At 50.9% G+C, this 13,630-nt stretch overlaps 1 protein-coding gene across 1 annotated transcript in view; it reads left to right on the top strand.

Moving 5' to 3' along the window:
- Positions 1–13,630, top strand: part of SH3PXD2B (SH3 and PX domains 2B) — a 98,607-nt gene that overhangs the window by 71,435 nt on the left and 13,542 nt on the right. The window contains exons 9-13 of the mRNA XM_011987723.1: positions 1,262–1,366; positions 5,755–5,872; positions 8,870–9,096; positions 12,104–12,153; positions 13,175–13,300. Coding sequence (XP_011843113.1) covers positions 1,262–1,366; positions 5,755–5,872; positions 8,870–9,096; positions 12,104–12,153; positions 13,175–13,300 — 626 coding nt within the window. The remainder of the gene's footprint in view (positions 1–1,261; positions 1,367–5,754; positions 5,873–8,869; positions 9,097–12,103; positions 12,154–13,174; positions 13,301–13,630) is intronic.

The raw sequence follows: 13,630 nt of genomic DNA on the forward strand, positions 1-13,630 counted from the left end.
AGAACCGCCGTGCGTGAGCCACCGCGCCTGGCCAACAGCACGTATTTATTATCTGATAGTCTGTGGGTCAGAAGTTCAGCATGATCTCACTGACCTAAAATCAAGGGATCGACAGGGCCCCATTGCTTTCTTCAGGTTCCGAATAGGATCTGTTTCCTTGCCTTTTCCAGATCCTGGAAGCCGCCTTGGCTCACGGCCCCTTCTTCCTTCTTCATTGCCAGCAATGTTGCACCTCCCTGTGTCTTTCCTCAACAGCCACATCTCCCCATGACTCCTGCCTCCTTCTGGCATATTAAGGAGCCCTGGAATTACATTAGGCCCACCCAGAGAATCTGGGATAAACTCCCTATTTTTAGGTCAGCAGATTAGCAACCTTCATACCCCAGTGCCATGTAACTTAATATATTTACAGGTTTGAGGGATTCGGACACGGACATCTTTGCGGGACGAGGGTCATTATTGTCCCTACCACAGGCCCCATGCAGGCCCTTGTCGTTAGGCAATGTCTGAGCCTGGGTCAGAGGCCTCTGAAGCAGATGCTAAATCTGCGTCTCAGATAAGGGCAGTGCCTTTAGCATCAAACAGCCCTGTGCACGCATCGCTGCTCTACCACAAGCCACGTGAACTTGGACAAATCGGTTTTCCTCTTTGAGCCTCAGTTTCCTCATGTGTGCAGTTGGGATGATAATGTGAAGATTGTATTTAATGCAAGTAAAATGATGGGTGCATCACACATCTTAGTGAAGGTGAACGTTCATTTTTTTTTTTTTTTTTGAGATGGGGGTCTCACTCTGTCACCCGAGCTGGAGTGCAGTGGCACAATCATAGCTCACTGCAACCTTGACCTCCTGGGCTCAGGTGATCCTCCCAACTCAGCCTCCCGAGTAGCTGGGGTTACAAGCATGCACCACCATGCCTGGCTAATTTTTAAATTTTTCATGCCGACAGGGTTTTGTCATGTTGCCCAAGCTGGTCTTGAACTCCTGGCCTCAAGCAATCCACCCAAAGTGCTGGGATTACAGGCATGAGCCACCGTGCCCGGCCTCTTTATTGTTGTCATTTAAGATGACTTTACTTTTCCCTGTCCCAGGCTCAGGAGCAAGTTTCTGGACTTACTTTTAGCAGTTAGCAGGTAACATTGGTAGTTGTGTTCTACCAGTAAAATGGTAACTTTAGCCTTACCCTGTGCAATTGTTACGTTCTGACCCCCTGGCCTCATGCTTGACGCAACTAACATCATTCTGCACTCTCGCTTCCCCAGGTTGGTGGTTCGTCAGCACTGCTGAGGAGCAAGGCTGGGTCCCCGCAACGTGCCTCGAAGGCCAGGATGGGGTGCAGGATGAGTTTTCTCTGCAGCCTGAAGAAGGTAGGGAGGAGCTCGAGCCTTTGCTCGCTGGGGAGGACCTGTGCAGTCATCGCCTATACTGGGTTATCTTTCACCCAGTCTCTTCTTGAGGCCTCTGCCTCTGCTTCTCAGCAGCTCACTGGCTCAGGCTCCATGGCCTGTGAACCAGAAACCAGGCCATGGTATTAGGGCTGAGGGGCAAGCCCGCCCTCTCTTAGGGGCCTTTGGCAGCAACCTAGGTGAGCCTTCCCAGAGCTCGAGCCCTAACCCTTTCATGGGACCCCAGGAGGGCCCCAGCCTGATCCTCAAAAACAGTTCACTATTTCTGCCTAGAATTATTTGGTGGCCAAGGTGCTGGAGCTGCTTCAGCTCATTTGCAAGACGTTTGGCCCCATCTGTTTAAAAACCTCTGCTTTCTCTGTGGGTTGAAGTGGCCCTGACCAGGGGTCCCCCTCCACTCACCCACAGACACACGTCCGTTGTTGCCCAGAGAACCTTCCCTACACATGTCCTGAATGGTGATTCCTGCCATGCCAGAAACGCTAAGTCCCAACCAACTCCCTTTCCCCCCGTAGAAACATTCCTAAAAGTAGGGCCTTTAGTGAGTTCACTTCACTCGTCACCAGGGGCTTAAGAATCAGACACACTTGAATTTTAATCTCAGCTGTACCACTTCCTGGTTGAGTGATCTTGGGCCAGTAATTTAACCTCTCTAAGCCTCAGCCTCTCATCTAAAAATTGAAACAGTGATATCTTCATCATGGGATTTTTGAAAAAATTAAATGAGATCCACCTGCAAAGAACCTAGAACAGTAAGTGACCAGTGACAGTTACTATTGTATCAGCAATACCTTACCTAGAGTTGAGTTTTTTTGGCTTTTAGTTGACTGTTATGAGAAAGCACAGAGCCACATATAGCGTATCTTTATCAGAAAAGAGGGTGAGGAGAAGGGGGTTGTTTCTATGCTCAAAGGTTAGCAAAACACTGACATATGGTTTTGCATCGAGTTGTATTACAGCCAGCGCCCCTCAGAATAAAATATCTGTTGGTTTGCTCTGTGTGTGTGAGGCCCGCCAGGCACTAGGCAGGGATAACACGGGGTTACCGCCAGAATCAACTCAGATTAAGGGGTAGTGATGTGGTGCGTGGAAACTAGAACCCCTGAGATGCTGAATGATGACCACCATGACAGCACCTCTGTCAGGCACTCATTGCTGTCCCGTTTTACAGATGAGGAAACATCTGAGAGGTAGGGAGACTTGCCCAGGGTCACACAGCTAGAAGATGGTGGGAGCGAGACCACATTTTCTTGAGTGTGTACATTTATTTTCTTCCCCGGACCACAGGTAGTACTTTTATTTTTTTTATTTTATTTTTTTTTTTTTTGAGACAGTCTTTCTCAGTCGCCCAGGCTGAAGTGCAGTGGCACAATCTCAGCTCACTGCAACCTCTGCCTCCTGGGTTCAAGCGATTCTCCTGCCTCAGCCTCTCGAGTAGCTGGGATTACAGGCGTGCACCACCACGCCCAGCTAGTTTTCGTGTTTTCAGTAGAAATGGTGTTTTGCTGTGTTGGCCAGGCTGATCTCAAACTCCTGACCTCACGTGATCCGCCCACCTTGGCCTCTCAGCGTGCTGGGATTATGGGATTACAGGCATGAGTGACTTCGCCTGGTCCTTTTTTTTTTTTTTTTGAGATGGGGTCTCGCTGTGTCACTCAGGCTGGATGCAGTGGCACAATCATGGCTCACTGCAACCTTGAACTCTTGGACTCAAGTGATCTTCCCACCTCAGCCTAGCACCTCTTTATAATCATGCTAGGAATGGAACTATGTCTACTAGAAGCCTCTTCACCCAAGTTCACGGTTAGTACTCAGGATCTTGGTCTTCCTAAGATGCCTGGGGCTTGGAATAGACTCAGAGGTAATGCTCTCCTGGATGGGGACATGTGCTTGGTGCCACCTTTGCCTCTACACATTGTGGTGCTTTCTTCTCACCTGTGCCCTCTGCCCTTCCTCCCACATGCTGCCCATCCAGTCTCATGGAGGTATTGGTCTCTGTCCCGGCCTGTGGGCCGCCGCCGGACTCTGGGGGACTTGTATGCCATCAGCTGGCGTCAAGGTGCCTACCTCGGAGTTTTCTTCCCCGTTTGGTGTTTGGAGCCAGGTCCCTGCACCTGCATGAGCCTCCCTGCTCTGGGACCGCCCGTGCCTGTTGCATGTGAGAAACAGTGATCTCATCTGTCTTGTGTGACATGTATGTTGTTGGCATGTGGGTTTGGGAGGAGCGAGCCTTGGGTGTTTCTTGGCCTTGGGGCTCTAAAGTTTCTCAGGTTCAAAAATGATGCCTGTATGTTTCTATAAGGCTGAACCAGTGACCTGTTCCTTCATTCAGGCTCATTTGAGTTGCAAGGGAAAGAAATCCATGTAAACCAGGTTAAGCAAAAGGGGAAGTGTATTGACTTATATCACTAAAAAGCCCAGGGTAGGGCTAACTTCAAGCAGAGCTGGATCTGGGGATTTGAAACTCTCATCAGGACCTGGGACTCTCTCACCACCTCTCTGCTTGTTGGCACCATTCTCTCGTGATGACAGCAATTCCAAGTACCTTTCAGGGACATCACCAGAGAAAGAGCTTCTCCTTCAACACAAGTCCTAGGATTGTTTCCAGCTGACCCACTAGGGTCACTTGCCATCCATAAAACCAGTCACAGAGGCCAGGAGTTGCAACGCTTTGGCCAGGCCGGGGTCCCACACCTACTCCTTCCCTCCAGGAGGGGGTGAGCTTGGCCTCACCTAAGCCATGGGGACAAAGGCTGGTAGCACCACCAGAAGAAGGGCAAATGCACACTAGGAAGGAAGCCCCCGCAGGCTGCAGTCTGCAAGGTCTTCCGCCCTCTGCCGTGTGTGCAATCACTGAGCAATCCGTGGATCCCAGAGAGGAACTCAGGTGGTAGAAAATCTGCCCGTGCAACTCGGCTGAAGGGTGCGGGGCTGCAGGAGTCCAGGCTCATACGACTGACTGCCCTCATTCTGGGACCCAGGTGGCACCCTTTCCCACCCGAACCAAACAGAGCTTCTGTGCACCTGGATTCTTCCGTCCACCCCTCCCAGCCCAGCAGCCCAGCCTGCAACTTCCGTGAAGCAGGGGAACAGCGGACTGTGCTGAGCACAGGGTATGTGCAGCTCGAGTCAGCTCAGCCCCCGCTGAGCAGGTCAGCAGGCCAGATCAATACATAAATAAACGCCCTGTGTGTTTGCCGCCTCCCTCTGTACCAGCTGGGCAGGCCGTGGACGGCGTGTGGTGTTTTCCCAAAGAGATAGCGTCTGCAGCAGCATCTTAACCATGACACCAGGCCACAGCTGGCTCAGGCACTCACTAGGGCCAGAAAAGTAACCAAAACAGGAGGGCCCTTTCCTCTCCTTGCCGGGCTCCCTTGAGACACACATCCATTTTTCTCCATTTCAGCTGCCAGAGCAGATAACATTGAGGGTGGGAGCTGTTCTAGTTCTGTGGGACACCCTGCCAGTGAGCAACCTGCCCCGCCGAGCCCAGGCCCTCCAGGGCTACTGTGGGAGGGACGCAGCTGGGGGCAGCTCTCAGGGAGGAGGGTGAGGCCGTAAGGATGGTCCCACCGTTTCAGGGGCCGGGGGACTGCAGAGTGGGGTAGAAGGTATCCCAGTCACACGAATGAAAGTTGAAGCTTTGAGCATCGTTGGATTCAAAGACTTGAACATAATTAATAAAAGTGAAAATCAGCTACCGGCAAGGTCATGAAAATCACGAACTGTGTCTTCCTCGGTAGTGATTTCAGCCTGAAACCCTCCACTGCCAAAGTTCAGCTTCTCCCTGAACTCTCCACCAGCAAGAGCTGGTAAGGAGCCACAGACAGCTTAACCCCCTCTGTGTGAGCGAGGTGGCTCCCATCAGGCCTTCAGGTCTTGCTCATTTACTGCATATTGACTGATTTGCTCAACACTCCAAGCACCATGCCCAGTGCTGGAGACATGGGAGTGAACTGCCTTCCTGGAGCTCATATTCCAGCAAAGGAAACAGACACACACTCACGAAACACAATAAATAAGTCAAATACATGTTGAGTTACAAGGTAATTCCTGGTGTGGGTGGGGGGCAATAAACAGGGATAAGGGGGATGAGAATGCCATGGATGGAAATACTGTAGAAGCAGGTGAGGCGTGAGGCTGAGTGTGTGGCGCTGCGGAGTTTCAGAGGGATCGAGACCTGCCCTTTGTCCTGTGTTCTGTTGCTGCTTGCACAGGGCTGTCCAGGGCTAGGTCAGGGCCAGGGGGGTGCCCAGAAATCTCTGAAGGAAATCTTCCCTCCAATGGGCAAGGGCATCCCAGGCCTCTTGGTGTCCTCTTCTGACCCCAGCTTCCTTTTGTCCCCACAGAGGAGAAGTACACGGTCATCTACCCGTACACAGCTCGGGACCAGGATGAAATGAACCTGGAGAGAGGGGCTGTGGTGGAGGTCATCCAGAAAAACCTGGAAGGCTGGTGGAAGATCAGGTACCAGCTGCCGCCTCCCACTGTTGCTGGGTGGGTTTGGGGCCACATGGGCTCCGGCTTCACAGAGGTCAGTCAGTGATTGCATCTGGGTGAAGTTTCTGCCTGAACCATAAAAGGATACTTCTCTGTGTTGTTTGGCCTCCCTCCCTGCCCATATCCTTCCCTAAAAGTCCGTAATAAGCAAAACTTTCCCCAAACACTGAACCACAGATAGCAGCAACCCTGTTAAGCAAGGCTGGTTTCCACCTCCAGATGTTTCTCATAATGAGGAATTAGAGGCCGAAACTGCCCCATGTGAGTGACAGCCCCCTTCAGCCCCATACTGAGAACAAGATGTGCATAAACGCTCAAGGACTGTAATTCAGCCTAGGCTAATAATCTGCCCTCATCTCTCGAAGTCCATTGGTAAAAGCAGGGCATCTGCATCCCAAACACCTTTGACAGCCCTTTCACCTATGTGATGAAATCAGAGCCTCCCAGGCAGGCAGGGTGGCCAGCTGGTCCTCACCTTGCCTGGGACTTCCCCAGTTTTAGTAATGAAAGTCCTGGGAACCCCTCCTGGATCACCCCCAATAGGCAGGGTGTGACCGCAGGAAATTAGGGCAAGAGAGGAAGCCAAGGTCCCTGCGATCTAGTGTCTGCGCCGTGATGTGTGGCGGGACATTTGGGCCATTTCCAGGAGGCTGAGCACGTAGCACTGCATTCATTCATTCATTCAGCAAACACCAAGAATCTCTGCTGGGCCCAGCCCTGTTCTGGGAGCTGAGAAGTCGACAGTGAGCAAGACACAGGAGCTCACACCACCCGGTGCAGAAGACAGACTTATAAACAGTGACAGAGCAGGTGGTTGGCCGTGTTGGAGGGATGCATGGGGACTTTGGTACACAGAAGAGGGGCTTCTCAGCCTGGGGATCAAGAAGCCTTCCTGAGGGAGATCTCAGAACTTAAATTTGAAGAAGGATAATGATAGTAATAGTGTATTAGTCTGTTTTCATGCTGCTGATAAAGGTATACCCAAGACTGGGAAGAAAAAGAGGTTTAATTGGATTTACAGTTCCACATGGCTGGGGAGGCCTCAGAATCATGGCGGGAGGCGAAAAGTACTTCTTACATAGCATCGGCAAGAGAAAATGAGGAAGAAGCAGAAGCGGAAACACCTAATAAACGCATCAGATCTCATGAGACTTACTCACTATCATGAGAATAGCACAGAAAGACCGGCCCCCATGATTCAGTTACCTCCCCCTGAGTCCCTCCCACAACACGTGGGAATTCTGGGAGATACAATTCAAGTTGAGATTTCAATGGGGACACAGCCAAACCATATCAAATAGCAAACATGGGCCGGGCACAGTGGCTCATGCCTGTAATCCCAGTACTTTAGGAGGTAAGGCAGGAGGATCACTCGAGGCCGGGAATTCAAGACCAGCCCAGGCAACATAGCAAGATCCCATCTCTGCATAAAAACCTTTTAAATTAGCCAGACATGTGATGCGTGCCTGTAGTCCCAGCTACCCAGGAGGCTGAGGCAGGAGGATCACAGCCCAGGAGTTTGAAGCTGTGATGAGCTATGATGGTGCCACTCCAGCCTGGGCAACACAGCAAGACCCTGTCTCTAAAATTTAAAGACTTTAATTTTTTTAAAACTTTTTTAAAAGGATAACAAACATATATTGAATAGTATATTATCTTGCTGCATAATAAATTGTCCCAAAACTTAGTGGCTCTGGAATTCAACAGTGGCTTAACTAGACTCAAGGTCACTCCCGAGGTTGTAGTTAGGATGTCAGTAAGGGCTGCAGTCATCTCAAGATTTGGTTGACGCTAGAAAGTGACGGTCAGGATTTCAGCCCATTCCCTTCTCACCCCAGAGCCCACTCAGCACTGCACATCACCTCCCATCTTATGGCTCTGTGTCCCCAAACAATGAACTGTGTCAAACTGAGGGTGTGGGTTATATACAGCCTGGCACTTTCTAATTAGGCTATTCCCTCTCAGAGCGTATTTTAAGATTGATAGACACAAACTGCAGATTTCTACCTAAATGTAGAGATTGGGAGAGATGTACCCAACTGGCTGTCACAGCTGGTGTGACTGACTGCAGCACACCCCTGGTCTAGATTGACCCCTCTGGTCATTGCTATTAAAACTGAATTCTGGCCAGGTGTGGTGGCTCATGCCTGTAATCCCAACATTTTGGGAGGCCGAGACAGGAAGATCACTTGAGCCCAGGAGCTCGAGACCAGCCTGGGCAACATAGCAAGACCCCATCTCTACAAGAAATAAGAAATAAATAGCTGGGCATGGGGATGTGTACCTGTGATTCCAGCTACATAGGAGACTGAGATGGAAGGATCGCTTGAGCCCAGGAGTTCACGGCTGCAGTGAGCTATGATTGCACCACTGCACTCTGACCTGGGCGACAGGGAGACCCTATCTCAAAAACTGAATCTCTCCTGCAGAGGATTAAGTGATGATGACACTCATTGAATTCCCTTTTGGGAGGACACTGAGCTGATCTGTCAGGGTCTCAATCACTCTGTGTTTAGTGATGGCCAGCTGGCACTTGGCAAGCCCTGGACCCATCCCTCAACCTGCTAATCCCATATGAAAACATGTTTAATCTCCGTGTTAACCAGTATGAACAGATCTCCATCTGTCTATGCCAGGCTGTGGCCCCAGAGCTGGGACTGCTGGGAAGGGGCAGCAAAGCACAGAGATTCAGAGCACAGGCTGGTGCCCTGCTGGCTGGGTGGGATGTGGTAGGTGCTGTGAGAGGGGCAAGTAGAGGCCGGGTTGGAAAGGCCTTGAAAATGCCAAGCTGAGGGCTTAGGCATCATCAAGAGGAAATACACAGTGTGCCAACCTCTGGCCCTGGGCAGTCACGACCCTTCGTTCCTGCTTCCTGGGACCTGTTGTGTGATTCCCAGTAGGAGCGAGGCTTCTTCCTTTGCGCCTGGCGGAGCAGTTTGACAGCATCCTTCCTCCTCCTCACAGGTACCAGGGCAAAGAAGGCTGGGCCCCCGCCTCCTACCTAAAGAAGAACAGTGGGGAGCCCTTGCCCCCGAAGCCAGGCCCCGGCTCACCCTCCCACCCAGGTGCCCTTGACTTGGATGGTGTTTCCCGGCAGCAGAACGCAGTGGGCAGGGAGAAGGAGCTGCTCAGCAGCCAGAGGGATGGGCGGTTTGAAGGCCGCCCAGTGCCCGACGGCGACACCAAGCAGAGTGAGTGACACCCGCCCCAGCTTCTAACACTTGGGACCCCCTGTGTGCCAGCTCTGTGCTCAAGGCTTCTCACATCATCCCTCATCCTCACAGTAGCCCAGCTGCTCCCTCATCCTCTAGATAAGAAAGCAGACACCCAGAAACCCTGGGTAACTTGTTCCAGATCTTTCAGCCCGTAAATTGCAGAATCTGAGTCAAGAGGCATTGCTGGCTGGGCGCGGTGGCTCACACCTGTAATCCTAGCACTTTGGGAGGCCGAGGTGGGTGGATCACCGGAGGTCAGGAGTTCAAGACCAGCCTGGCCAACATAGTGAAACTCCATCTCTACTAAAAATACAAAAATTAGCAAGGCGTGGTGGCGGGTGCCTGTAATCCTAGCTACTCGGGAGGCTGAGGCAGGAGAATCGCTTGAACCCAGGAGGCGGAGGTTGCAGTGAGCCGAAATCGTGCCATTGCACTCCAGCCTGGGTGACAAGAGCAAAACTCCATTTTAAAAAAAAAGAAAAAAAAAGGGAGGCGTTGCTTTCCTATCCCAGGTTGCCTTCTTTCTGCTATCTCACAGTGGTCACACTGGCTACTGTTTTTCAAGCACCTGCTACATGCCAGAAACCTTCTAATTAGTGTAATTGACTCCTCATAACTACCTTTGAGGAAATTACTACTTTTTATGTTTTACAGATTGGGAGTCTGAAGGGTGAGAGGGTGTGCCCAAGGCCCCCAGCTAGCAGACAGCAGGGGCGGGGACTTGAACCTGGGGAGTGCTGTGCTCTCTACTGCTCCGTGTGGCCTTGTTTCTAAGCCAGAGAAAGAAGATGACCCTGTGGGCTTTACTCCAACACAGTGCCTCTCCCAGCTTGCTTTTCAAAGCCTCCTCATGTATATTTTACCATTTAATGTTTCCAACACACCTGAGAGTCGAGTTCACTACTGTTGTCGGCCTGGTCACACTGGCTACCATACCGTGTCTGCATGGGCACACTGGTGCCCGGGACTTATGCACAGTGCCCATGATCCTGTCTTGGTCATGCAGGGCAGGTGGACTCTGCTGTTGAGAAAGGACTTCCAGCTAGCCACAGAGATGAGGCCGCTGCCCCTGGCTGGGCTTCTCCCAGCTGTTTTTAAGTGGCAGTGAACTTCTTGAGTCCCTCAACCAAGTTTCATACTTTGCTCAGCTGCCCTGAGAAGTCACTGATCATGTTTCCTCACATGCTGTGGCAAGAGTTCTGCCCATCCCCGAGTTTATGTGATTCTAATCTGCCAATCATGGCCAAGAGGATAGGTGTATTCCCATCATCTCTAGAGGAGCAAATGAAAATCTGCAACCTCGATGTCTTTGTTAGTGTATAGGTTCAGGCTGGGCACAGTGGCTCACAACTGTAATCCTAGTGCTTTGGGAGGCTGAGGCTGGAGGATCACTTGAGGCCAGGAGTTTGAGACCAGCCTGGGCAACATAGTAAGACCCCCTATCTACAAAAAAAAAAAAATTTTTAATTAGCTGGGCATGGTGGCACGCACCTGTAGTCCCAGCTACTAGGGTGGCTGAGGTGGGAGGATCACTTGAACCCAGGAGATTGAGGCTACGGTGAGCTGTGATTGCACCACTGCACTCCAGCCTGGGCAACAGAGCAAGATCCTGTCTCTCAAAAGTAGATAGATAGATAGATAGATAGATAGATAGATAGATAGATAGATAGATAGATAGATAGATAGATTCAGATCCTAAAACAAAGACACCCCTGACCACCACTGAATATACATATATACACACATCCAATAAATAATCTAGATATATATTTCTTTTTCACAAAACAGTCTGTGTGTATGTTCAGGGTTGATATGGCAGCTCCGGGCAATCAAGAGTCTTATTACTCCGCATCTATCTTGTTGCCTTCATCCACCTGGTCCAGAACGGCTCACTACTAGTCCAGCCAATGAAAAGCAGTGCGTTGCACTCCAACCTGGGTGACAAGAGCGAAATTCCATTAAAAAAAGAAAAGGAGGCATTGCTTTCCTATCCCAGGTTTCATTCTTTCTGCTATTTCACAGTGGTCACACTGGCTACTGTGTGCACAGCTCAGAAGCTACACACTTTCTACTTTGTCTTACATCCCACTGCCAAAACTGAGTCACATGGCAGTAGCTGGCTGCAAGGGTGACTGGAAAATGAAGTCTTTATATAGACAGCTAAATGTCTTGGCCAATCTCTGTTGCTATTTATTCTAATAGAAGACAGGTAAATGGGAATTTAAGGGATTAGCAGTCTCCTCCACACCCCAACGCCAGACTACCCTTCTGTATGGACCCGTGCTGAGCCTGCTCAACATTCTGCCCTTAGCCCGGAGCCTTGAACCACTGCAAAGTCCTCACCTCCTGGCCCTGAGACCCAGAGCTAGGGCAGCCGCTTCCGGAGTATAAACCCCTGTGTCATCAGCCCAAGTGTGTTTGGTTCGGTGTGTTTGTGTGTGTATTGTTGTGTTTGGGTTGTTCTAGAGCATAAAACCAGGTGCAGTTAACATTCACTGCATGCCTGCCACATGCCAAGAGCTTCACAGATGTTTCCTTTCATCCTCACCGCTGCCCTGAGTGACATACATTCTGCCAGTTCTACAGATGAGGGCCTTGTGGCTCCGAGAATCCAATCATCTGTCCAGTGCCAGCAGCTGTGAGCCTCAGAGCTGGATTGGGACCCATCTCTGTGTTATTCTGAAGACTGCTTTTTGCCCTTTCTGGAGAATGTCCATGACTTGAGCATCCAGCACCATCCCCTTTCATTCCTGTGTAGAAAAGATCCAAGAAAAGCAACGTAGAGAGAGTCCGGAGCCAACTATGAGCCACGCGTGAGCAGCTCCTTCCTGCCCAGGCTATTCTCGCAGGAAGGGTTGCGGCGGCATGCGGCCGCCTGTGTTCAATCTTCTGCAGGAGAGAATAGATCTGTCCTGCGCCCAGCTCAGGAATCTCATCCGTAGCACTCTGCACGTGAGTGTAATAAGCTCTCGTTTCTCCATAGGATCACCAAAGATGAGGCAGAGACCCCCTCCTCGCCGGGACATGACCATTGTAAGTGGACTCTTGCCACTGGGGAGTGGCCACTGACTTGAGGGCTGTGAGGGGTGTCCACTAGCCCCTCGCACACCCCTCCCCCTTCCAGAAATGCTCTCTTTCCTGTGCACACAACAGCCTTTTGAAGCAGGCTGCATAAATGCTAGTCCCACCCCCAGGTGGAAAGACTGAGGTGCAGGCAGGTGAAACAATTGGCCCACGAGGCCAGAGTGCTCCTGTGACAGCTGGGCCTCGGGACCTGCTTTCTGCTCCCTGGGCCCTTCTCTTGGTCTTAGATCAGTCTTCTCAAGTCAAGCGACTTGAGGTCCAAGCCGAGATGAGACACAAATATCATCTGTGGTCCCATTCTCATATTCTGCGCTCATACTCCGTTTTGTAAAATTCGCTAGGTACCTTTTAAGCCAATACTTGGGAACAATGGGTCGTTGGGTTTGGGGTTTTTTTGTTTGTTTGTTTGCTTTATTTTTTGAGACGGGGTCTTGCTCTGCTGGGGTTGTATTTTTTTAATCTCTGCTATTTATCAGGCACCTGTTGCGTGCCGTGCAATGTGCTGAGCGCCTCACAACATTAATTTAATACTTGAAGCAACCCCACCAGGTGGACACTATTATGCCCACTCTACAGGAGAGAGAACTGAGGCTTCAAAGGGGGGTGATTTGCCCAAGGTCACTCCCGCCATCAGTATTTCCAACCCAGGTAGATCTACTAACAAACTTAAGCTCCCTCCACAACTGTCACTGCCTCTTATTTCGGAGAATATTGTCTTGCTCCAGATTCTCATGGTTGTACCCAAATGTCCCACGTTTCTTCCCATCGCCCTAAAGCTGATGGGCCAGTGAGGTCTCACTGAGGAGATGACAATCTGTGTGGTCCTATTTGTGTTGTCCCTTAGAATCCAACTAGGTCCCCAGCACCCCCTTGAGGGTGATTGCATGCCCCAGGCCCTTAGTCTCCCCCTGACACAGGGTCGCAGGAGTGCACTTAGCATTGGCGATAACCCTGTGTGTGATCGTACCAGCCTCGTGGCCTCAACCTGCCGAAGCCGCCCATCCCGCCCCAAGTGGAGGAAGAGTATTACACCATCGCGGAATTCCAGACAACCATCCCAGACGGCATCAGCTTCCAGGCGGGCCTGAAGGTCGAGGTGAGTGGCCCTGGTGTTCCTTCACCTACTTGTGATTCCTGATTCCAGGCATCACCTCCTACTTCTCCCTTGTCACCTACTTCACTGGGTGGGTGGAGGTGGGGCGGAGATTAACAGCTTTATAGTTCACATACCATACAGTTTACCAATTTGAAGTGTAAAATTCAGCAGCTTATGGTATTCACAGGGTTGCACCACCCTCACCACTATCTAATTCCAGAACAAAAAGAAACTCCTTACCCATCAACAGTCACCCTCCATCTCCCCTCAACCTGCCAGCTCTAGGCAGCCACCAGTCCACTTTCTGTCTCCATAGATGTGCCTGTTGTA

Source organism: Mandrillus leucophaeus, unplaced genomic scaffold (assembly GCF_000951045.1).
Source record: "Mandrillus leucophaeus isolate KB7577 unplaced genomic scaffold, Mleu.le_1.0 Scaffold314, whole genome shotgun sequence".
NCBI lineage: Eukaryota > Metazoa > Chordata > Mammalia > Primates > Cercopithecidae > Mandrillus > Mandrillus leucophaeus.